The 24328-nt window shown below is 34.4% G+C and overlaps 1 protein-coding gene across 1 annotated transcript in view; it reads left to right on the top strand.

Moving 5' to 3' along the window:
- Cfap47 (cilia and flagella associated protein 47) overlaps nucleotides 1-24328 on the top strand; it is a 279387-nt gene that overhangs the window by 142979 nt on the left and 112080 nt on the right. The window contains 9 exon segments of the mRNA XM_041642780.1: nucleotides 3448-3582; nucleotides 7407-7522; nucleotides 9396-9546; nucleotides 11198-11286; nucleotides 11772-11852; nucleotides 15413-15477; nucleotides 17035-17180; nucleotides 20585-20696; nucleotides 22077-22303. Of these exon segments, the coding sequence (XP_041498714.1) occupies nucleotides 3448-3582; nucleotides 7407-7522; nucleotides 9396-9546; nucleotides 11198-11286; nucleotides 11772-11852; nucleotides 15413-15477; nucleotides 17035-17180; nucleotides 20585-20696; nucleotides 22077-22303 (1122 nt within the window).

The raw sequence follows: 24328 nt of genomic DNA, 5'->3' as shown, positions 1-24328 counted from the left end.
ATTGCTGTGAAGAGACACCATGACCATGACAACTCCTATAAACAAAAACATTTAATTGGGGCTTGCTTGCAGTTTCAGAGGTTTAGTCCCTTATCATTGAGACAGGACATGAGTACATGCAAGCAGACATGGTGCTCTAGAAGAAGGAGAGAGTTCTACATCTTGGTCTTCAGGCAGCAGGACTGTGTCCACACTGGGTATAGGTTGAGCATATGAGACCTCAAAGCTCACCCCCACAGTGGCACACTTCATCCAACAAGGCCAAACCTACTCCAATAAGGTTATTCCTTCTAATAGTGCCAATCCCTATGGGCCAAGCATTCAACAAAATCTTGATTCTATGGACCCATTCCTATTCAAATTACCAAAATTCACCAAAGCACAATTTGTGCTGAAATTATGAAATATTGTGTACATGAAAGTGTGAAATAACTACTGGTAAGAAACATTAGGCTGTGTGAGGCTACAGAATACCTCACTGGAGACTTTTATAACTGGTTGTTGTCTAATATGAAAGCTTTTTATAACTCAAACATTGGGACATATTTAATTAATCATAAACAAAGACAGCATTGCATCTAATTGCTGATCATGAACATTAGTTTGATGAAATCCACTTGAGGTAGGCAAGAGCATAGCAACGTGTACAAGAAGCTGAGTTTATTTTTTCCATTGTCATTAAAAGCTGACAAAGCTGAGTTTTTTCTGTGGTATTTTTTTTGTCATATCTTTAAGAAAAAAATTGTTAGTCAGTCAACCAATTTCTCTTCACTGTAATAACATAACTGAGATAATCATAATAATAAAGGGTTTATTTAGGCTCATGCTACTAGAGGTTACAGTCTAAAATCAAATGCCTCCCTTTTCTAGAAAGGGCAGTATGTCATGACGGGTACACAAAATAAAGCAAACCCTTATCCTCTTTCCTGGGAGTCATAATAAGAAGAGAACAAGATACTATAATCTCTTTAAAGCATAACCCCTCCCCATTTTCCCATGATCATCCACAAATCTTTATTTTTTAAAGTTTGACCAATTTCCAGTAGCACCATGCAGGCAACTGAACCTGTAAGACAAGGACTTTTATGCTTCCATTGACATTGCTATTATGCTGGTCTTGTCTATGCAGTTCTTTACTCTTTTCAACAGACTTCTGGTGTTCTGACTACAGTAACATTTTTTTTTCTTCTTTTCTTCTGTGTTCCCTGTGCCATAGATATAGTATCTGTGATGTAGATGTATCTTTTTGGGGTGATCTTATCACAGTTCCATTTTGTGTTTTTTTTTAAAATGACAACTTATTACATATATTTTCCCATTTATTTAAAATTATAATTTACTAAATTGCTGGATTCCCATTTTTTTAGATATTTGTCAGAAATAACTTTTGAAATAATTTCTACATTTCTATCTATATATTTTCATGTTGATAAAAGTGAACTAGGTTTTTTAAAGACATTTGTTTCTGCCAGAGCTGGGTGTGTTGTAAAGCTCTGCTAATGTTCCTGATTTCTCTAACAAACATATCACTACTCTTCCTAATTAACTCTATTAATGTCAAATCACAAGCTCCTCTAATATGCATGCCAAGACGAAACCTTTGAAAAATTTATCTTTTTAGAGTTTAAAAATGAATGTAAAAATTAAATTCACTCATTTTCTCCTTATATTATTAACTTCAAACTTTTTTCTGCATTCCTTCTTTATCAATATCACTTTTGAAATTGCATTAAAAATGCAACAGTTTGAGATGCTGGTGTATTTCCAAATTTTCTCTCAATTATCCTCTTGGAATAATTATGATCATGATTCAGATTTAAGTTGCCCCCCAATTCCATATTATATTATGACAGCAATTTTATGAAGTTTTATAGTTTCACCAAGCAAAAATTGTCATAAACCAAGGCAAGTCTCAAATACATTGGTAGGTACATTAGATTGGCAGAAACAGTGATATGGTGGAAGCTTTTCTAAAGGACTAGGATCTGTCTTAGTTTTTTATTGTGTGGAGCAAGTGGTCTGCTATGTTAACAGATTCCAAAAGTTTTCTATCTATTAGTTACAGGATGTTAGTTCTTATACATAGATCGGCAAGGAATCTGGAGGACTTAGCCTAAAATAATTGACCCCTGAACTTTCAATATTCCAATCTCTCCACAGAATTGACATTCTAATTAGTCTCTGCAGATGTATCTTCCTTTTTGGAATTTTCATTCATACCATATACTTTCATTTCTACATTAGCTAGAACTTGTAATTGATTTTTTAAAAGCCCCCCTTTTTACTTCTAAAGAAAGAAAAGAATATGAGGAAATTGGACTGCCAGATAGCAATTGTTCTCTGAAAATGACTGTCCAATTTCAGTCAATTCATAATATGCTAGCCCTTGACTCACAGTACTTGCATTGCCAGTGTGGGTGCAGTCATTTTCATTTGCTAGCATGAGTTTGTGCTGAGTCACAGGAGATCTACATCTCAATTTCCGCATAAGTACAGAGTGGGCCATGTTTACTGAAAATGACTCAGTTACTAAATAAGAGTCTTTACCTCTTACCAAGCCCAATATTACTGTGCTATGAATAGTCTTTTGTACTACTCTATCTTTTCTCTAGGACAAATTGATGAAATTCTTTATTCTCTTCCTGATTCTAGTTTTGTTTTTTTTTTTTTTTTTTTTTTTTTACTTTCACGTACATTGTAACTGCTTATTGTCTTTACTATAGCTCTGTGATTTTGGAATGTTATTTCAGATCAGTTCAGATAGCCATAACAGTTATCCTGTTTATTAGTGCAGTTACATTTTCTAAATTTGTTGCATTTCTTTCTTGTGGATAAAGTAATTCTCCAACTGCTCTTACCTAGTCTGCTTGAATTTGTTGCTTCTTGTCTTATTATCCCTTGTTCATTTATCCAGCCCATCCCCCGATATAGAGAACCATATTTTTTTCCTTCTTTGTACATTCACTATGTGGTAACTTTTTTTCTTTCTGATAGAATGCATCTCCCTCATACTACACAAAACACTCTTAAAACATTTCATGTGCCTTTGTCTCCCACGGGCCTCCTTCAAAGTCCCTTGTTATGCTTAGTAATTTATGTACTTGTCACATTTCTTTCACTGCATTATTTTATATTTTAAGTCAAAGCTGTCAGTATATCCACATGAATCATCATTTCTAAAATAGGATGTTCTTCTGAGCTTTGAATCTCTTTTATATGTAGCCTTTGAAGCTATGAGGTCAGCATTCTAATTATGTCTAACTCACCTTTTAATATGTCAGATACTTCCCAATAAGAAGACTCTTCTGCCTTTATAGCTGTACTTTCTTTCCATTGCTGATTAGAAGCACTTTTGAAAGTTTTAAAGTAATTCAGTTACTATCATACTTTATTTACCCTGTTTTGTCTATACATTCTGTAATGTATGACTTTCTCCTATAATTCTAGGCAATTGACATCTGTGATCCAAACCCAGTGATGATGCTAATGCTCTGTGTCTACATGTATGAAAGGTTACCTACATATCTCCCGAAGAAAGTGGTGGGATTCTCTTGCACTCTGTATGACGTTGTACTAGGACAGGTAAGAGGATCTTTGGAACCAACCCTACTAATCCACCTACAGTTCCAAATATGTAAAGGCCTTTAAATGACTATTAGAAATTAAAACAGAAGTTCTATTTGTGTAGAAGTTAGAGAATCATAGAATGTTGAAAACAGCAAAGAAAGACAGTGTTCTTTGGTAAAACACAGATTGCAGTTATTTTCTGTGATTATTCACATAAAACTGAAGTTTGCTTTCAAACAAACTGATGATAAAGTTGAAAAGAACATTATTGTCAGCAAATTGGTCAAAAAACCTTTGTGTCATATCTATTGTGAAATACTGACACTGTTTGTCACTATTAAAATGTCAGGGCTAGCTGTGGAAGTTCCAGAACTGTAAATCAGAAACAGTTCATAATGAATCTGCTGTGGCCTTCAATGTCTTCTTCCAAAAACAGAATGTTACTCAATTCTCTGAAACTTAAAAGCATATGATATACTAATATGTGAAATATGCATACATGTACATACAAATATATATACATGTGGCACATATACGTAAGTGCATTCATATATTATAAAACTCAACAACAAAATTTTCTTGTTAAGTTATAAATGATATCTGTATGTTGTTAAGCAATATGGGTACTTAAATCCTTATGGTATACTAAAGTCAGAAATCATTAGCATTAGTACACTTATTCTGATAGTTTCCAAAATTTTTTTTAAACTAAGGTTAATTTTCTCATTCTCCAAATCTTTATCACATTCAGTCTTTCCTGGCACAAGTCGGTAAGAATATTGATGCCTTTTTATCTCCTGCAACCTCCACAGCAACTCAAGCTATTATAGCCTGCCAATAGGCAGAAAACAGGTTCCCCTGCTACCAGTGCAATGTTAGTGAGCTCTCACTAGCTCAGGTCAGCTGTTTCTGTGTGCATCACCATCATGAACTTGACCCCTTTGCTCATATTATCACTCCTCCCTCTCCTCTTGCACTGGTCTCTGGTGACAGTGTTTCACTGTAGATGTTTGTATCAGCTTTCATCAGTTGCTGGGTCCTCTCCACTGTTGCTTAGATCCTTAGCTGGGGTCATCCTTGTGGGTTTCTGGTAATTTCCACAGTGCCATGTTTCTTGCTAGCCTTTTAATGGCTCCCTTAGCCAAGATATCTCTTTCCTTTCTCTCCCTCTCTGTCTTTCCACTTCTTGACCATCCATTCCCTCATGTTCTCCTCCTGTTTTCCCTTTTCCCCTCCCCTCCCTTCCCACCCTCCTTTCTTCCCCCCAGACTCCCATTTTTTCAGGAGATCTTGTCAGTTTGCCCTTCCTGTGGAATCCATGTATGTCTCTCTTAGGGTTATCCTTGAATGTGGGGGGTAGTTGTGAGGCTTGGGCAGTCTGTGGGGCTACTGAAAGTGGGACCGGGATTTAACCTTAGTGCTTCAACTGGCATCTTGGAGCTCATTGTATTTGGAGGGAGACCTTGTTCTGCCTAGATATAGGGTGAGGGTCTTGGTCTTGCCTTGAAGTGAAGTGTCAGACTTTGTTGACTCCCCCTGGGAGTGGATGGGGAGGTGGGGTAGAGGGAAGGGTGGAGTGCTTGGAGGTGAGGGAATGGAAACAGAGATAGCTATGCAAATAAGAAAATATTGTATTTAAAAATCTTAGGAGTGGAGAGGACCTTGGACTTCCCACAGGGCAGGGAACCCTTGACTGCTCTTTGGACTAGATAGGGGGGGCGAGGGGGAGTGAGGGGAAGGAGAGGGAAATGGGAGGAGGGGAGGAGGTAGAAATTTTTAATAAAAAATAAAGAAAGAAAGAAAGTAAAAAAAAAGGAAAAAAGAAAGTTCAATAGAAAAAGAAAGCAGAGAAGAAAATAGGGAGAAGATTTATTCTTTTTAGTCAAGTGAGTATAGAAACTATGTTCTGTCTTTATTGGGGGAGCCATTATGGGGTTTGCAAGAAGCCTGGCTCTAGAGAAATTCCCAGGAATCCACAAGGATGGCCCCAGCTAAGACTCTAGGAGTCTTAGTGGACAGGGTGCCCAAACTGGCATTGCTGTGCATTTAGATTGATGATTATCTTAAATAACACTATAGAATCTTCATCCAGCAACAGATGGAAATGGAGGCAGAGTCCCATATCGGAACATAGGACTGAGCTCCCAAAGTCCAGTCGAAGAGTAGAAGGAACAAGACTAGGAGCAAAGAGGTCAAGACCATGAGGGGTTCATCCACTGAAGCAGTTTAGCTTAGCTAGTGGGATCTCTCCAATTCCAGGTGGACTGAGAAGGAACAAGCATAGGACCAAACTAGTCCCTCTGAATATGATTGACAGTGGTATGGCTGGAGCAGACTGAGGGGCCAATGATAATGGCACTGGGATTTGTCTCTACTGTATGTACTGGCTTTTTGGGATCCTAGTCTCTTTGGATGCATACCTTCCTAAGACTGGATGAAGTAGGGTGGGCCTTGGATCTTCCACAAAGCAAAGTGCCTTACCCTCTCTTTGGATTAGAAGGGGATGGGGTGGGGGTGTGTGTGGAAGGAATGGGAGGAGGGGAAGGGAGTGACAATGTGGATTGAAAAAAAAAAAGATGTTCTGCCCTAAAAGACATTCAAGTTGATGACAAAAGACAAACAAAAGGAAACTGTCCTCTTCAATCTCAGGCCAACCAAACAATACTTAATTAAGTCTATTTTATTATATGTCGTCTAAATTTGTAGTCAGCTGAAAGTGGTCCAGTGTAGACCAAATGGAAACGGCTTCAATGTTTGGAATACGAGATTGCTAACTGCATTTTCTACATCAAAGTCACCTGGCAGATGAGCCCTCTCTTTTGATTTTGTTAGTTTTAAGCCAGAAGTGAATAGCTAATTGTATTGCCTGCCATAAGTTTTTTCTTTAGCTTTGCAGCTAACGTAAAGCTCTCATCATTGGTTCATCTTTAACCTGAAAGTTACAAGCCCCAAGCTGTTTTTCTATTCTCTTTTCACTACACTGTGACATAGAGTTTGAGGGTTGCCAGCTGGAAGGTGAGCATTGAAAGCTTCATTCTGTTTCTTTCATTGTTTTCTGAGATTCTGTCATTTCTTCCATGTCTCCATTTCCTTATCCCATCTTTCTGTCTTATTTTCCTGAAATTCTATCATATTTGCATACTGTTTATTTTAACCTTTTTTTCCTTAAATATAAGCCCCTAATAATGAAGTCACTGCCTTCCTCCTCCTCCTCCTCCTCCTCCTCCTCCTCCTCCTCCTCCTCCTCCTCTTCTTCTATTTTAATATTCTCCATGTTTCTAGTTCAGGTAATACCTAGTTAAACTCCTTTCGAACCTGGGCACAACCATTTCTATCCTGGATATAGCCTCAAAATTAAACTCCTTGGGGAACATTCTTCACTGATCTGAAAGACTCTCCTTTTGTGGAAAGTAAACTATACCAATTTTGCTAAAAATCTCCTGAAATTTTTCCAAATACAAATTAAATCCAAGTTGCTAGTTTGAAGACTTAGAATTGTCATATAAAATATTAGAGGTCCTTCTTCAATTTGATAAATCATAATGATAGATAAAAGTGCTGTCATTAAACATCCAGACTGTAGTTTTGTAGTTTACATGGTGGTTTGCACCTATCATTTCATCACTTGTGAGGCTGAACTGGAATTGAATCATTTCCAGGCCAGCCTGGGATATGTAGCAAGGTCCTGTCCAAGACACATGTAAATTCTAATACTTTTTTGTACCTTCCAGTTAATATAGTATGCATTATGATGAGTATGTTCATATGCACTAACTGTTTAACTTTAAGAAATGGTGTAGGTTTTAATCTTCTTTGTACCATCTTTGCCATCTACATAGATATTAGTGAAGAACCCAAGCTTGAAAAATTTAGTGTATACAGCTACAATTGTTGGAAGAGATGCCGCTGACTTTTCTCTCGCCCAGACAGGGAATGTTATAACAATTGCCCCAAAGTAAGTGTTTTAAAATTATTCTTATTTAACTTGTAAAATAAAAACATTTATTATTTACAGTTATTATTAAATTATGACTTTAACTATTCTAAATTAATAGTTATGTAATGAAAAACTTTCACTCAAATAACATGTTTATATTTCTGAGATTCCTCTTTAATTTTGTCAAAACAGTCGTAACACTACATTGCAGCTAATTTTATGCAAGTATTTAATTTTGATTTCCTTTATGTGTATATGGGCCATTGTGTTAAAATTATGATTTTTTTACACAGCATAACTATGTTTTATGAAGGGAATGCAACTAGTGCATACTAACATAATTTTATAATATACATATTACATTATGTGTAATTTCTGATTATCACAGCAACATAGGTTCATGACAGAAATTTAGAAACTATGGAAGAATAAAAAACAAAATAAGTAAAAGTTTTAAAATTCTGCTTCCAAAAAGCACTGATGTTACCATATTTTTTTTTATCCTCTTAATAGTTATTGTGCTTATATAGATGGTAGATAAATATCTAGGTGGATATATATGAATGTTCATATGATCCTACTTGTGACATATAAAGGATTACATTATTCATTTTTTCAAATCTATTCAGTAATGTTGTATACTCATCTGTGCACTATCGAATGGATAATTCAGGAGATTAAAAATGATATACTTTGATCTAATTACTGTATCCCATAAGCCTAAAACAGTTCCTGATGTACTAGAAATTTTCTGTTTGTCTGTCTGTCTATCAATCTATCTAGATATATAAATTAAAATGAGTGAGTTATTGAATTAATGGGCTCTAAGCAGTATATAGAAAATTCTTAATTCAATATGGTATTCTTGCACCAAATTTTAGCTTCTACACCCCATAAATGACTATGATATGAACAGCTTTTTATTTTCAATGAAATTCCAGCCCCTGAGTCTTATATAATAGTCTATCTGAACAAAATTTAGGTTAGTGAGAATACATCAGCATAAAAGACCTCATGTTGTACGTAGCCTGCGATTTTCCCTACAAGATATAGTTTGTGTATTTCTGTTGATTTTTACATACACTTACTCACCTTGGTTTTGCTTCTACCTCATCTCAATCATTAATCAGTGGTTCCACAGACTATGCCAATTAGGCAAGTTTTGATAACAAAGGAAATTATTCCTATATTCATTATTAACATTTTTACCTTAAAAGAGTTTATAATAAGTAATAATTTATAGGACAGAATAACTGAGTGTTATATATAATGATAGTTATGCTAAAATCCAGAGTTAAAATCAGTAGTAAAATATTCCTGGTATTTATCATTTGTATTCAGTTGTGTAAACCCAGCTTATTCTTAATTCAAAGTCTGTTACTTACCTGAAAAGAGAAAGGAAAAAGTGCTGCTTTTTGTCCTTGCACAAGAGAAAACCAAACGACAACAAGGTTGACTGCGTATTAGAGGGGAAGAGGCAATTTCATAGTACTATGGTACCATTTTGTACCCTATAACTATTCTAAAGAACTTAAGTTAGCAAGTCTCTGAGCTCATCACAAACCATGAGGCTGGGATAGCTTCAAAGAAATATTCTTGGGCTTCATAATACTCCACTTCTTTTGTTTCAAAAGGATCTATGTGCTTCCTTTTAAGCTGTTAAAATTTGGCACAGTGACATATTTTTTCTGGAAATGGGTAAATAGAATCTTGTCTACAGCTATTAAATGACATATTATAATACATGTTAAAAATGAAAACATGTGAATATATTTTCTTTATTTTATCTTCTAATTGATTTTTGTCAAATAATTAACATATTGCTGCTCTTTATATAGTCTTCTATTTCAATAAAATGTAAATGTTTCCTCTTTTATTTTTTATTAAATAGAAACCAAATTGTCCTCTATGTGAAATTTTTAAGTCGCTTCCTCCATCCTACTGAAGCTACACTATTATTAATTTCAAAACCTAAGGGTGGAGTAGGAGGCAGTACTATGGCTTTTGCTCTGAAAGGACAAGTACTAAATTTTAAAGCAATTGTAAGTCAACTATACTTCTTTTATCTACTTTTGCTCCTGTTCCTCAGACCCTGTAATGTCACACCATGATAGTCTTTCTTGTTTGTCTCTAGTCAGATCTTAGTCCTTTAGTCTTTGCCATCAAACCTTGAAATTAAGGTTTGGGGATGAGGTTGCTGAAAGTTTGAATGTGATTCAAAAAATATTTGTCTGCTGCGGACATTGATTAATTTTTAATAAATATTTTAATTTTATTGATTTATTTATTTATTTTGTGTGGGTGGCTGTACATGTGCTTATACATGTAAATGCTTGCACATCTATGTTAGCACATGTGTGTCATTTTGCATGTGTGCCACAGCACGATGGAGGACACACAACAGCTTGCAGAATGTGTTTTCTGCAGATTGAATACAGCTTTAAAGACTTGGCAGCAAGCACCTTTATGTTCTCAATCATCTTTCTAACTGGGCATTCATCAGTTTATCTGGAGTGTTCTCTATAGCCAATTCACTTTAAAGTTCATGTTAATACTATATTTATTTTAGGATTATAATGTTCTTGACTGAATTCTACGTTTTCATATCTCAGAAGATGGGAAAGAAATATATTGGAAACTTTTTATAAACATCTTGTCTAAATATTATTTGCTACCATGGAGAAATGGAAAAGTCAAGGACATTTATTGTTTCCAGGTTTCTATGTTTATTATAAAATACAATACAAAACAAAACTTTTGACTGTGCAAAACCAGAGAATAAAGTACAAAAATGACTCTAGACGTATTAAGTGGTAGCCAGATATTAGAAAAGAGCACCAAGATGCTCATATAGACAGACTGACTTACTGGGCAGTGATGTGCCAAGCAAAGTGTGGCTATTTCTCACAAGATACATTGTTTTCTTCCAGTGTCCTCTTTAATAATGAACTCTTCGTATGTCTCAACTCTTTCACATATATTCCCTGAAGCAATGCATTATTTTGTTACATGAATTTGAGTGGGACTGCTGATTTGATCCCTTCATTAACCTTAGGAAGGGAAAGTAAACTTGAAAACTGAATGCCTGAATACTGTGCAACTCTGATTACACTCCACTCTTCCCACTCAAGTCAAAAGGAAGTAGATTACTTTATAATGGAGAAAATATTTAAAACAAGCACAGCTATCCTACAACTGTAAAATTTAAAGAAATTTTTATTCAAAATTAATTTGTAAGTTTTATTTTATTATCTGTGCTATTATTACAAACATGTCATTATAACCAGGAAAATATGAACATAAATAAGCCAGCATTCATATACTAGTTAGGTCATAGATACTAATATCTAACATATATATATATATATATATATATATATATATATATATTTGCAGATATAAATCATGTTTTATCATTTCTAAAATCATCTGTTTATTTATTAAATCAGTTTGGAGATCAATTTAAGAGGCATTCAAAGCAAATATTTTAATTGCTAGCACATTATTGTGGATAAGTAGAAGATAAGTATTTCTTATCCTATTTGAATTTTAATAGCAAAATATCTGTGGGGAAAATAATTTCATTAATTATTGTAATAATCACATAGACAGTAGGTTTTTGAAGTGGCATTTAGTAATCAAAAATATTCTAGGTTTTGGCATTATTTTATATTGTGATATTTTTTACTTTAGGAAATTCTAAAATGCAAATCTCCATGTTATCAATGGAAAGAAGTCAGTGTAAATGTGAAGAATCCCTTTCCAGCGGGTGGAGATTTTAAGTAAGCCATTGTTTTCCTGTAAATTTATTGCAGTTCATGATCTATATTCAAGAAAAATAATTGTCCTTTCCTCTTTAACATGATTCTTGTGAGGAAAAAATTGCATGTGTTTATATTCTTTATATTCCTATGAACTGAGACTGCAATGCCTGCAACAAGCCTAAGTCAGATGAATCCTAGCCAGAAATGAAGTAGAATTAGACACAAAGTCTCATCTCTATCCAAGATATTATTTGTGACTGATATCTTTTTCATGAATGAAAATTGTTTAATTTATTTCATTTTGAAGTTAATTTTACTTTCTATATAAATATTTCACATATTTTTGTTTGAGGTCTTCCCCTATTCCCTAATATATCTTTGGAGTCATAGAAGGATAATTGCAGTCTGAATTTAGGTTACAGATAATGAGAAAAATGAAACTTTTGTTGTTATCTGAACTTTTTATGCAACAATTGGAAATAATTATTTTGTATTTATTTCAGTGTCATTCTTGTGGAATCCACAACACTTATGTATTTGCCATCACAAGTAACTGAATCTTCAAAAGCTGCTGTGATGCCTGAGTAAGCGGCTTTGATTTTTTTTTATTTATTACTTTATATATAATACCAATCAAAATTTCCACTTCCTCCCCTTCTACCATTTCCCCTCACACTCCCTCACACACCTTTCCCCTCCAGTCCTAAGAGAGGGCAAGGTACCCTGCCCTGTGTTGGAGGAAGGGCAGCTTTGATTTTATACTCATACTGTGGCAGTAGGAGAGTTCCTAGGCAGGTGGCCTACACGTTCTTCTAGCTGACATGGCCTGTGTTTGCATAGGAGATCTCCCATTATTTTTTAAAGATAACGCACAAATATTCTTGCTGTGGTGGTGCATGCCTTTAATCCCAATATTCCCGAGACAGAGGTAGGTGTATCTTAGTGAATTCAAGGCTAGCTTGGTCTACAAAGTGAGTTTCAGGACAACCAGGGATGTTATACAGAGAAGCCCTGTCTCAAAAAACAAAACAAACAAACAACTACAAAAAATGATAATATAGTTCTAGATTTTTATATTTTTTAGATTTTGCTTGAATTATAAGTTCTGTCATCATAAATTTTGGTTAAATGGCTTTAAAATAGTTTTCGTATTAACAGTGGAAACTCATACTGTGATATTTTAGAGTCAGATTTCTGTTCAGTGTTGTAGTATCTGAGCATAAGTAACACAAAATCATTTAAAAAATGGCCACTGGTACATCCCCACCCTCTTTTAAAGAAACCTATACATATGGAGAATAAAATGAACCCAAAACTTGATTCTCTTATATACCATCTCATGCTGCACAAAATCCAGATTTGGACTTGATTGGCTACTTGGCTTAAATAGATATCTGCTGTAACATCATCTAATAAAGATCTTGGTAACTCTTGTTCAAAATACTTTGAAGTAGGGTATAAGCTTTAGAGCTACCTTTCAAGCTCAGAAGATAATCAACTCAATGACTTTTTAACAATTTTATATGAGAAGACCTGTTTACCAGAACCGAAAATTAAAATGTCATTCATCTATATTTCAAAAATAATTTCCATTTCCTCATTCACCAATGAATTAACAAGAAGTATTGTTTGATCAAAAATTTGCCTGCAATTTATCCTATTTTGATACTATTTTCTCCAAGTTTAGAAAGCTTTCAAAATGCTCCTGATGAAACATCTCTAGCAGGCATCTGTTAATAGCTAGAAAAAATAAGTTAGAAGGCTATGTACCAGTAGTAACAAAAAGACAGGTGATCCTGACTTCCTTGCTCATCTTCTCCCTCCTTCCGCTCCTCACTGGGACCTTGGGAGCTCAGTCCAGTACTCCAGTGTGGGTCTCTGTCTCTATCTCCATTCATCACCAGATGAAGGTTCTATGGTGATATGCAAGATATTCATCAGTATTGCTATAGGATAGGGTCATTTCAGGTTCCCTATCCTCATCTGCCCAAGGAACTAACTGGGGACATTGCCTTGGGCTCCTGGGAGCCACTCTAGTTTCAAGTCTCTTGCCAGCCCTATGGTGGCTCCCTTAACTAAGAATTGTGCTTCCGTGCTCCCCTATCCAGCCTTCCTTTATCCCAATCATCCTGTGAGCAAGGAAGTCAGGACCACGAGATGTGCACCCACCCACTGAGACAGTGGGGCTGATCTATTGGGAGCTCACCAAGGCCAGCTGGACTATGACTGAAAAAGCATGGGATAAAACTGGACTCTCTGAACATGGCGAACAATGAGGGCTGCTGAGAAGCCAAGGACAATGGCACTGGGTTTTGATCCTACTTCATGTTCTGGCTTTGTGGGAACCTAGCCAGTTTGGATGTTCACCTTCCTCGACATGGACGGAGGGGGGAGGACCTTGGACTTTCCACAGGGCAGGGAACCCTGACTGCTCTTTGGACTAGAGAGGGAGGGGGAGAGGAGTGGAGGGAGAGGGAGAAGGGTGGGAGGAGGGGGAGGGAAATGGGAGGCTGGGAGGAGGGGAAAACTTTTTTTTTTCCTTTTCTCAATAAAAAAAAGAATTAAAAAAAAGACAGGTGAGATACTATTTCATTTCACTTTGGGCTACCAAGACATTAATTTTATGAAAGAATGGTGTTTGTCAATGAATTTCTAGACTTGTGATCATTAAGTATAATAGAATTTTTACAAACCATACAATTTTAACTAAATTATTTTCAGATTTCTCCAATAATCAAAATAATACTTAGTTTCGTAAAATTGTGAGACAGGTTCCTAAGTCCACGATGTTTTCTGTCATTATCATCAGCTGTATATTGATCTTAGCTTATCTAAGTTTTGGAAAAGCTGCTAAGGATGAGGCAGCTTGCAAATTTCTCCAAAGGCTTTTTTATTATTTCTTTCTGACAAAATACACAAAGGAAAGAGATATGAAGCTCAGATCCATATACTTTTCTACATACTATGATAAAAATTATTGAAAGTCTAGAGATTGCAAATATTAAACAAAATGAACCTTTAGATTGTCTGTAGGTTTTAATCAGTAATTCTGCTTTGATATCCATTATCAAAGAGATGACAGTGGAGCCATATATGAAGAAATAAGATACAATCTTTGTAACTCTTTGTACTATGTTTATGAACTGTATTTTACATGGGAAAGTATCTAGCTATTATACCCAGGACAGCTGTAAATTAAAGTATCCAAATGCTTAAATTATACAAAATATTAAAAGTTCCTTTCTTTTTAACAAAAGATAGTATAGTACTTAAATTTCCTATCAAATGTGTACTAGTAGAATTAAAGCACAGAATAATTATAAAAGTGGGAAATAACATCAACAAGAATATGTTTCTAAGAAAGTGTTATTTATAATATTCAAATGAAACAAACGTAATGGAATTATTTATGATAACATGGAAATAAGATTTTGCAGGGTCAAATTTATGTGTATATCTGTAAATAATAAATATTTCCTGATAGCTTAGTGATCAAGATAATCATAAATACTAACAGAGAGCTAATATGCGTGATGCTTATGGCTCTGTATTACATGAAACCTATGAAGAGAAACAGTTGTCTCAGATTATGATTTGCTCTATCATTTCTATGCCTGAAACTGAAATTTGAAAACTGTTATGTATCCCACATTTATAAGAATGACACAAACATGGAAATAATTATAGAGATTTTTCTCCATGGAAAGGAAATTTGTTTTACAACCTCTTTGGGTGAAAATTTCTGCTTATCCCTGACATGCACCCCATTTTTCTCACTATTTAAAAATTAAAGAGGCCCGTTTTCACTAATATTTATAGCTAATGTTAGATATTTGGTCAAATGGGCCCTTAATCCCAACACTAGGGAGACAGAGAGAGGAAGATATCTATGAATTCTGTGTCATCCTGACTTAAATAGTAAGTTGCAGGCAAGTAAGGCAGTGAGAACCTGTCTAAAAGAAAGGGTAGGAATATGAAAAATTGGATTTCTTTCTTTTCTAATTTTTGAGTTTTTAAAACAAAATAAACACCACATATTATATTATAGATAGCAATAATTACCAAATATCTACAATATTTAATAAAATAAAAAAGTGACAAATCTTTGGTGTGTAATGTGGATGTTCTTTCCCTCTTCTGACAGTCGTAGTATGGATAGTGACTATGGCGATCGGAGTTCTTCCCATGCTGAAAATGGCTTAAGAACCTGTGAGTACCTTGGTGAAAGGTTTATTGCTTTTTTGTTTTTTTAACTTGGATCTGATTTGTTTTGTTTTTTGAGACAGGGTTCCTCTGTCTAACAGTCCTGATTCTTCTGGAACTCACTTCGTGGACCAGACTGGCCTCAGATTCATTGAGATCCACCTGCCTCTACCTCCTGAGTGCTGGGATTAAAGGTATGTGCCACCACATATGATTTGGATCTGATTTTTACGTGAATAAAAAGGTTTTTTTTTTTTTTTTGGTTTTTCGAGACAGGGTTTCTCTGTGGTTTTGGAGCCTGTCCTGGAACTAGCTCTACGTGAATAAAAAGGGAACTGAGATAATACATCAAGGGGGATTTTGACGATAGAACTAATAGATATTTCTGGCCAGATGGAGACTGACTTATTGGTTGTCTGTCTTTCCTGTTGAGCACCCTTTTGAGAACTGTGCCCACATCTTTCCTTTTACCCCTACCTTTGCTTCCCCTAGCAAATAGGGAGCATGATTAAATAGCTGGTCCTTATGTTGCTTTTGAATTTTATTGAACTCTTTTAACCTATTAGGTACTAGGTATTATTAAGTTTGGAATTGTAAAAATATGGTTTTTTATCTAGTATTATTAAGTAAACACAAGTCTCAAAAAAGATGGGCAAAGTTACACGAAGGTATCTTAAAAGAACTTCAATTTGACTTTCAGAAGATAATCATTGTGTTGCTGAAAACCCGAATATTTAAAAAGTTTGAATATGCTGTGAAAATTTCTTTTAAAAGATGGGTACAGTGACAGACAGAAAAACTGTTATAGAAAGTAACACCACAGTTGATCACAATTACAAAGTGTTTGTTCATATAAAATCAGTAAGGTTGGCCTATCATATTACCACATTTTAGTAGAACTTGAGGAATCTATCAACATATTTTAAAACTCCTAACAAAAAATATGAATACTTTTGTGTATCTAGTAATTTCCATCTCGAAGTGTTCATTTTCCTTTGTTATATGAATTGTTTCACAGGTCATGAAAACTGAACATTCAAGAGTGACTATATATATTTATATATATATATATACATATATATATATATATATATATATATATATATATATATATTATATGTGTGTTTTACATTCACAATACATAGGTGTGTGGGAATTAAATTTAAATAGTACCACAGTCTTCTTTCATGGGAGTATTAAGGAATTTTTAATTTCAAGCTTGAGATCAGGGCACCAATAGTTTTTATTAAAAAGAAGTATGTATTATCATTTTTTTTTCATTACAGGGTTTTTTTGGGTATGTAGATTTGGCTGTCATAAAACTGGCTAGGCTATGTAGATTGGGCTGGGCCTCAAACTTACAGAGATTTGCCTGCCTCTGCCTCCTGAGTACTGGGATTAAAGGCATGCACCACCATAACCAGGCATGTATTATCTCATAATATTATGTTATAGTGTTTCAATATTTTATACATTCTAAAATGTTAATTATTTATTAAAACACTAGTTTGCTTGAATAATACTTATATCATTCATCAACTTTCTCTGTGTCTTTTTCCTTAGCAATTAAGTCTAACTTTATCAGAGAATTCTTCTGTTCAATGCCTACATTTTTTTTGGGAGCCAAAGGATCTTCAAGCCTGGAGATCTACTATCTTCCCTTTGACATGCATGTCCGCTATTGTGCCATCATCCTGAGCAACAAAGAGGTAAGAACAGAATTGTGCTCTGTGCTTATTCCATTAATGGTTGCTTTCATAATGAAGTAATCACTAAAGCCAATTTAAAGCAAATGGGACTCCAGAATGTTTCTAATCCTCAATTTCCAAGGCAAAATTCTTCTTCTGAAGAAAACCAAAAAATTCCCACGACTTAGACACAAATTTAAGGTCTCAGCATATGCGAGTTTCATGGCAGCAGAACCTCCAGGACTAGCTTTATCTCAGTTTCTGTGAGTCAAAGATCTGGCCTGTTATGCTAAATCTTCTACTTAAGGTCTATAAAATCTTCAGTGAAGGAGTTGACCAAGGCTGGCATCTTCTCCCAGTGTTATCTGACGAAGGATGTGCTTCCAACCTCACAAGCTGCTGAAGAAATTCTTTTCTTTGTGTCTGTGCTTTGTGTAGCTCAGTTCTTAAGACCAACAAAGGAGAGACCAGTTTGGGGCAGGCCAGTGGAGAGAAGAAGGGGAAGAGATGGGAGACTACCTCTGAGAGACTAATTATTAGATAATGATCTGAGGAGGAAATTTAGAATTCTCAGGGTATATAGCTACATAGCCATGTATATCATCTGTGTTTAGTATATCTAAGTAATCAATGCTCTTCGGAGGTATTACTTACCTAGTATCTATAGAATAAATTTCATGTGAAAAACAGTATATTTTATTAATTATAAGATATACTTTAATCTCACATGTAAAATCACCACTGAGAAACTCCCTTGGTTTTTATCTTAATCAGTACCTAGAATTGGAGCACAGTAGCAGAGGGCTTTTGTAGCATTCCCAACCTTGGATTTTATTCTCAGCAATGGAAAGGAAATTTTTCAGGTTCAACAACATTTTTTTCTATATAAAAATGTGTGAAAATAACTGTAGTTATTATAAATGGTCAAAATACCTTTTAAAATTAATTTATAAATAAAGAAAATTCATTTGGAAGAGTAGAATTACAAAATTATTTTTCTTCCTTGAAGTAGACTACAAGAATATCATCTACATACATAAATGAATCTAAATTCCTTAAAATATAGTCAAGCATAGTTTGGCATCCTCACTTATTAAAATTTAACTTTGATTATATATATTTTATACTTGCCAGAAGAAACATTAAGATAAAACAATAATCTTAGAAATGAGTTTCTACCTGTCAGAAAGAGTGCTACAATTTAAAGAGTTTGATTGAATTATTTATAGTTGCCTTTAATTTGTACAGTCAAGTATATTTATAATTATATTAAAATATACTATATGCTTCACTAGAAATCACGCATGCAAGCAAGCACAAATGGTTTGCTCCTGTTCTTATTGAATGTGACATAACCCACTTCCTATTAAGCTCCACTGTTATTACTGAACTAATTAGGCCTTTATTTGGTAGTTTTCCAGTCATGAAATAAAATTGTTTCTACCAGCAGTTTTCAGGAGTACACATTTATTTCACTTTTGTGTGTTTTACGTGAATTTCCAAATGAGATAGGAAATATTTATATCATTTGAAGATAAGGATAGTTGTACAAATCATCCATGTTCATAAAAACTTCAGCTTACAGGCAGACTCACAACAGTCCTTAAAGCTGTTGCTATTAGATGGCAGAAGACCACAGAACTTTCAAATATAAAATGGAATTGCAAAACTTAAAATGGAAACCATTGCAGAATCAGAACATAGTCCCTGAGGAATTGCACTCCCTGAATTTGAAAGAAGAGGCAGCATACAAACATTACAGATTGCAGCAGCAACCTGACACATCGATCTGTCTACATTGTGATTCCCAGCACTTGATTTTATTTTACGGAATGGATTCTGCTATGTTCTCATTCTAGAAGCCAAAAAGCATGGTTTGAACTGATTTTCATGACGAAGTTCATAACCTTAGACAGGGATTTTTTTTCATTTGAGGAGTGTTTGGCTTTTAATTATAGCCACCTAACACCTATCTTTTCTCCAATTTGCTTATGTTCCAGTACGTCATTGCCTTCCTACGACCACATTTTTTGATTAGAACACACATTTGTTACATGTGTTCTCACAGTCTCTTGCACATGCTGTCATTCCAGTTCTTTTCATACAGTCATTTAAAATTATTACAGAAAATACAAAATACATACTGTTCTTACAAACATAAAACAAACTAAAGCTTTTTAGCATGTTTATTAAAAGAGACCGCTAGAGAAAGAGATAGATTAGAGCTTTCACTTGGATAGTAGCTTTATCAAGAAGTAGAAGTTTTAAAAGCTTGAAAACAAAGAGATTGAATATCTACGTAGGACATAATGTAGGAAGTCTAATGGAATTTTATGACATAGATTAATGAAGAATCATCTGCAGTCAAGTAAGCATCAACTAGACTCTGATCAACTTCTGTCCTTCCTGGTAGAGAGAAAGGGAAGAAACCATTGTAAATAAGTATCTGGCTTTTAGGAACATGGGGCAGAGGAGACTTTGTCCTGTACTTACTTTTTTTTAATTGTCTTCTTCTCAAACTAGTCCTGATTTAAATTGGTCATAATACGGAGTGTCATATGCTGATATTCTCTACGTCCAACATAGAGAAGAAGCTACAGTAAATTGTCACTTTCTTTTGCCCCCATTTTCAATAACATGACATGAATTATATTTATAACATGAATATAATGAACTAGGTACCAGTCACCACATACGTTTATTCATTTTTCACTATCTTATACATATGACTGCCTATTTCTGATAAGGCCAATATTTCCCCACTGGGATTTTCTATTGTGTCTTTAGAAGCTCCTTTCTTCCACTTGTTTCCATTTATGCTCTAGGCTTCTAAAGACACCAGTTGTACAGAGAAGGAAAGTGAAGCTCAGGGACCTAGTAAACTTCCCTGTGGCTTAATAGCTGTTAGCCAAACAAAGGACACATGCTCACCATTGTTGATTTCTCTGCATAATGCTGGTGCTCTTACATTTTTTCCCACTTTTATTTAATGAAAAATAGATAATATTTAACCTTTTGTACTTTCTTTTATCTAATATCACGTTCTAAAGTACTTTAGATGTTTATGTGATCATTTTGAAAATGCACACGTTTAAAACAGTCTCAAGGATGTACATAGTCTGTAATAATGTTGTTACAGGATAGGAACAAAGCTTATTTCATGTTTGCATGATTATTTTAAGATGGTTTCCAAAGAATGTGTATAAAGTATTTCTAGGACCTCCTTATTGAACCTATGTGATTTCAATCCAAATTTATAGGATGCTAATGTAAAATTCTATGCTTTACTTTTGTCTATATAAAGTAGTACGTAGGTTGCTCAGAAAAGCAAGAAAGTGCCTAGAAAGTGTATAGATTTTCACTTTTTCAGACTATTCTCTATATTTTTGAGAGCTTAAAATTTATTATTATATGCTTATGTTTAGATTGGAGATTTGATATATATTGTAGAAGGAAAAGGTTTAATACCTTTGCCTTCCAATTTCCTTTCAATGAAGCCACCAAGTCCAATTGACTACAGTATTTCTCTAGAAGAAGGTATGTTACAAATGTTTTACTTCATTATACTGACAGATGGTATTATTATTCACATAGTCATGCAAACATCATTAAACCAGTTTTCCCCAATATGCATTTATATTTTAGAAAGCCTCCTTCTTACTCCATTATGTTTGTTTCAATGAAACAACACCATTTGACTAGTTTAAAACGTAATTGATGACTTCTTTATAAATCTATGGTTTCAGTCTTGAGATTTAGTAAATGAAATATTACTCAATAAATCCTATTGATTTCTGTTTGGAAATCAAATCTCTATATTCTCAAAAATTGATTTTATTATAATCTAGATTTCTATCTGTATTTCTAATTCTTGACTTACAGCACTGAAAGAATTTGGTTGTTAATGAAATGAAGTTTTATTTTTTGCCTGAGTTTAAATGGCATCAATTATGTGTTTATTTTTATTCCCCATACCATATCCTTAATTAATGATTTCAATGATTGTAGAAATTAAAAAAAGCAACTAAGATTAAGTATGACCTCTGACAGAGTCTTGATTGGAAAGAAAAGGGTTTGAGGGAAATGAGTGGTCATTGATTCTGAAAAATCAAGGAGCCTGCCAACAGGGATAATAATGAGTGTTATAGTTTCTGAGGTTGGTAGGAAGAGTATGATTTTTATCAGTCCATAATAGCATGTTTTAAGAAATCTCCTCCTCATAATTAAGACGATTTGCCCATGAAAGATATTTTATTTTTGTTTTTTTTTCTTTGTTTGTTTTTCCTTTGATATCAAATTTGTCGTTGGATACATCCTATAACTGGAGGGTTTTGCTCTCTTGTGATAGAATAAGTGGATAAGGGACAAGTACCTTACACCATTAACAGTAGAAGAATGTGGCCCAGGTGGCATACATGTTTTATTGTTTTAGAAGTGTGAGAATCTGTCCTATCTTGTCTTTGTAATTGTTACTATTATTACTTTATTGGGATAATACTATACTAAATTTTTGAGCATATTGATATTTTTTCTTCTTTTCTATCCCTATTTTTAATTTTACTTTTTAAAATTAAAAACCAATCCTTTTTTCATTGTGTGTACAAATCTCTGTTCCCTCCTTCCCCTCCTCCCACACCCCACCTTCCCCCTTTTCACCCCTATTTACTCCTCAGATAAAGCACTGCTGCAGTAAATCTACCCTTAGAAAATATCAATGAGTATCTTCTTTTTTAAGTCTTATTCTTTAATCGGTTATTTAGAATTAGTAATAATGAATTATCCATTTATTTTTCCTCTGCTTAATGAATATCATAACTAGTTGCACTTTTCTGTTTCTAACCTCACAAATTCATGCTTAATCACACTGCTGAGGGAATAAACGTTCATTATATTCACTAACACTTTTACTTTCTTCAGAATATAATAAGGAAGATCCAGTTCTATATTTGGGCTGCAAACCTCATCAAATCCTTGATATAGACCTTAAAGTACCACTGACTAATGAAGCCAAGGAGAAGGCTTTGGCTTTTGCAGCACAGCAACAAATGTCAACACTTGAGTATGAAAGAAGGGCTATCACTGGCACTCTGGAGAGCAGTACCATTCGTGTAGCCATTGCCCTCCTAGGACTAACCAAGATTGAGGTAGGACTAAAAAAAAATGCCATTCACTTGCTTTTTTGAGAAAAAAAGAAGCATTTATTTATTTATTCATTCATTTATTTTGTGTACATCTGTGTGTGCATGCACACATTTGAGCCTGCATGTGCTAGGGCATGCTTATGAAAAGCAGAGGAGAATTTGCAGGGATTATGTGCTGTAGATGGAGCGGCGGGCTGCGTTCCTGCCGCCTGGCTCCTGGCCGCCTGGTTAGCTTATTCCCCCGAAATAGCAACACACAAATTATATTCTTTTAAACACTGCCTGGCCCATTAGCTCTAGCCTCTTACTGGCTAACTCTCATATCTTGCTTTAACCCATATCTAGTAGTCTGTGTAGCACCACGAAGTTGTATCTTATCAGGAAAGGTTCAGCATGTCTGACCTGGCGGCTGGGCCCGTCGCATCTGACCTCACTTCCTTCTACCCAGCATTCTGTTCTGTCTACTCCACCCACCTAATTTTCTGCCCTATCAACAGCCAAGGCAGTTTCTTTATTAACCAGTGAAATCGACACAAAACAGACCCACCTACAGTGTTTTCTTTTTACCATGTGGATTCCAAGGATATAACTCAGGCCGTCAGTCTTGGGGGCCAGTGCCTGTATCTGGTGAAGTATCACAATGACTCTAATTACTTAAAATTTTGCAGTTCTCTTTTTGTATAATTACAATATATTTACATAGAAAGTGATGAATATTTTTTTCCTCGAAGGGAGCTCAGTGGTATTTAAAATTCATTTTGTTAAATATAATGGCATTCAGAATAATTTTAATCATCCCAGTGTATTTTTGAATTCCCAATAACTGTCAATTCTGCTGAACATTAGAATATTCTAGGGAACTTAATGAAATAAGAAAGATGTTAAAGATGACTTTGATTTTAAAGCTTTAATAAGATTGAAATTATCAAATAGCAAGGATTGGATAGTTTCTTCTTTAATTTACCCCTACTAATTAGAATAAGGTGATGATTCTCTTTGACTAAACCCCATAGTTCTACTGAAAAGTGAATTTTGGGAGCCTTATATACAATGATCACAAAAGCTATTAATGAATAATTGTAGCATGAATAAAAACCCAGAGACAGATACTGGGGTTCGAGCTGAAAGATCAGAGAAGCAAAGCAGCCAAGCCACTAGAGAGCTCTTATATCTATGAAATTTTCAGACTGAAAAGAGCAAGTTTCTGTCTCCACCTGTCTTATATTCCTCTCTAGTGCTAATATTAAAGATGTTCACCATGACCATCCAGCGTCTATGGCTAACTAGTGTGTTTGCTGGAATTAAAGGTATTTGCCACCACTGCCTGTGCCTGTCTAGCTTGGCACTCTGATTTTAGGAAAGATATATTTGTTAGCTCATAAACAAAATATCACTATAAGTGATCATTTTTAAACTACAAGCCTATCATAAGAAAATTTCTTTTCTTTTTAATCTTTTAAAATTTGTTTTTCGACCATTATTTCTCAAAATAATTTATTTAAAAATTCTTAATAGAATTTGTCTATGGCGGTTTTTCTTCCTTAATTTGTGAGTTATGTTTCATATGAGATTGACATTTGTTTATTATTCCTTTCAAATTGTAAATTTCTAGAAATCTAAAAGTTTTTTTTTAATTTTTTATCTCTCTTGATATCAAACACATAATATCTATTCTGAGGTAAACAGTGTTACTTGTACCTTGCTTCACTTCCACTGTTAAAGCTACTGTGCAATTTTCATAAGGACAGCATTGTATTTAGAGGAAGATTGAATGGTAATATGTTGTAACCCACATTTTATGAATAATGGCTATATGAATTTTAAAAAATACAAAATTTAGATATGAAGGCGATTTGATCTGGATATGCACAAAGGCCTGATCCTCATTGTTTTTATGTAGTCAAAGAAATCATCATTAGTGAAGATGATGACTTAGTATACCCTGCAAATGATGTTCGTATCTGATATATAGATGTGAAGGGGCATAGGTAAATCTGTATTTCGGGATTGCTCATTAATGGAATATTT

The sequence above is a fragment of the Microtus oregoni genome, unplaced genomic scaffold (genome assembly GCF_018167655.1).
Source record: "Microtus oregoni isolate MIOR12 unplaced genomic scaffold, Mior012 000079F_003, whole genome shotgun sequence".
Classification (NCBI taxonomy): Eukaryota; Metazoa; Chordata; class Mammalia; order Rodentia; family Cricetidae; genus Microtus; species Microtus oregoni.
Note: the sequence above shows the minus strand (reverse complement) of the source record. Positions and strands in the feature narration are given on the sequence as shown.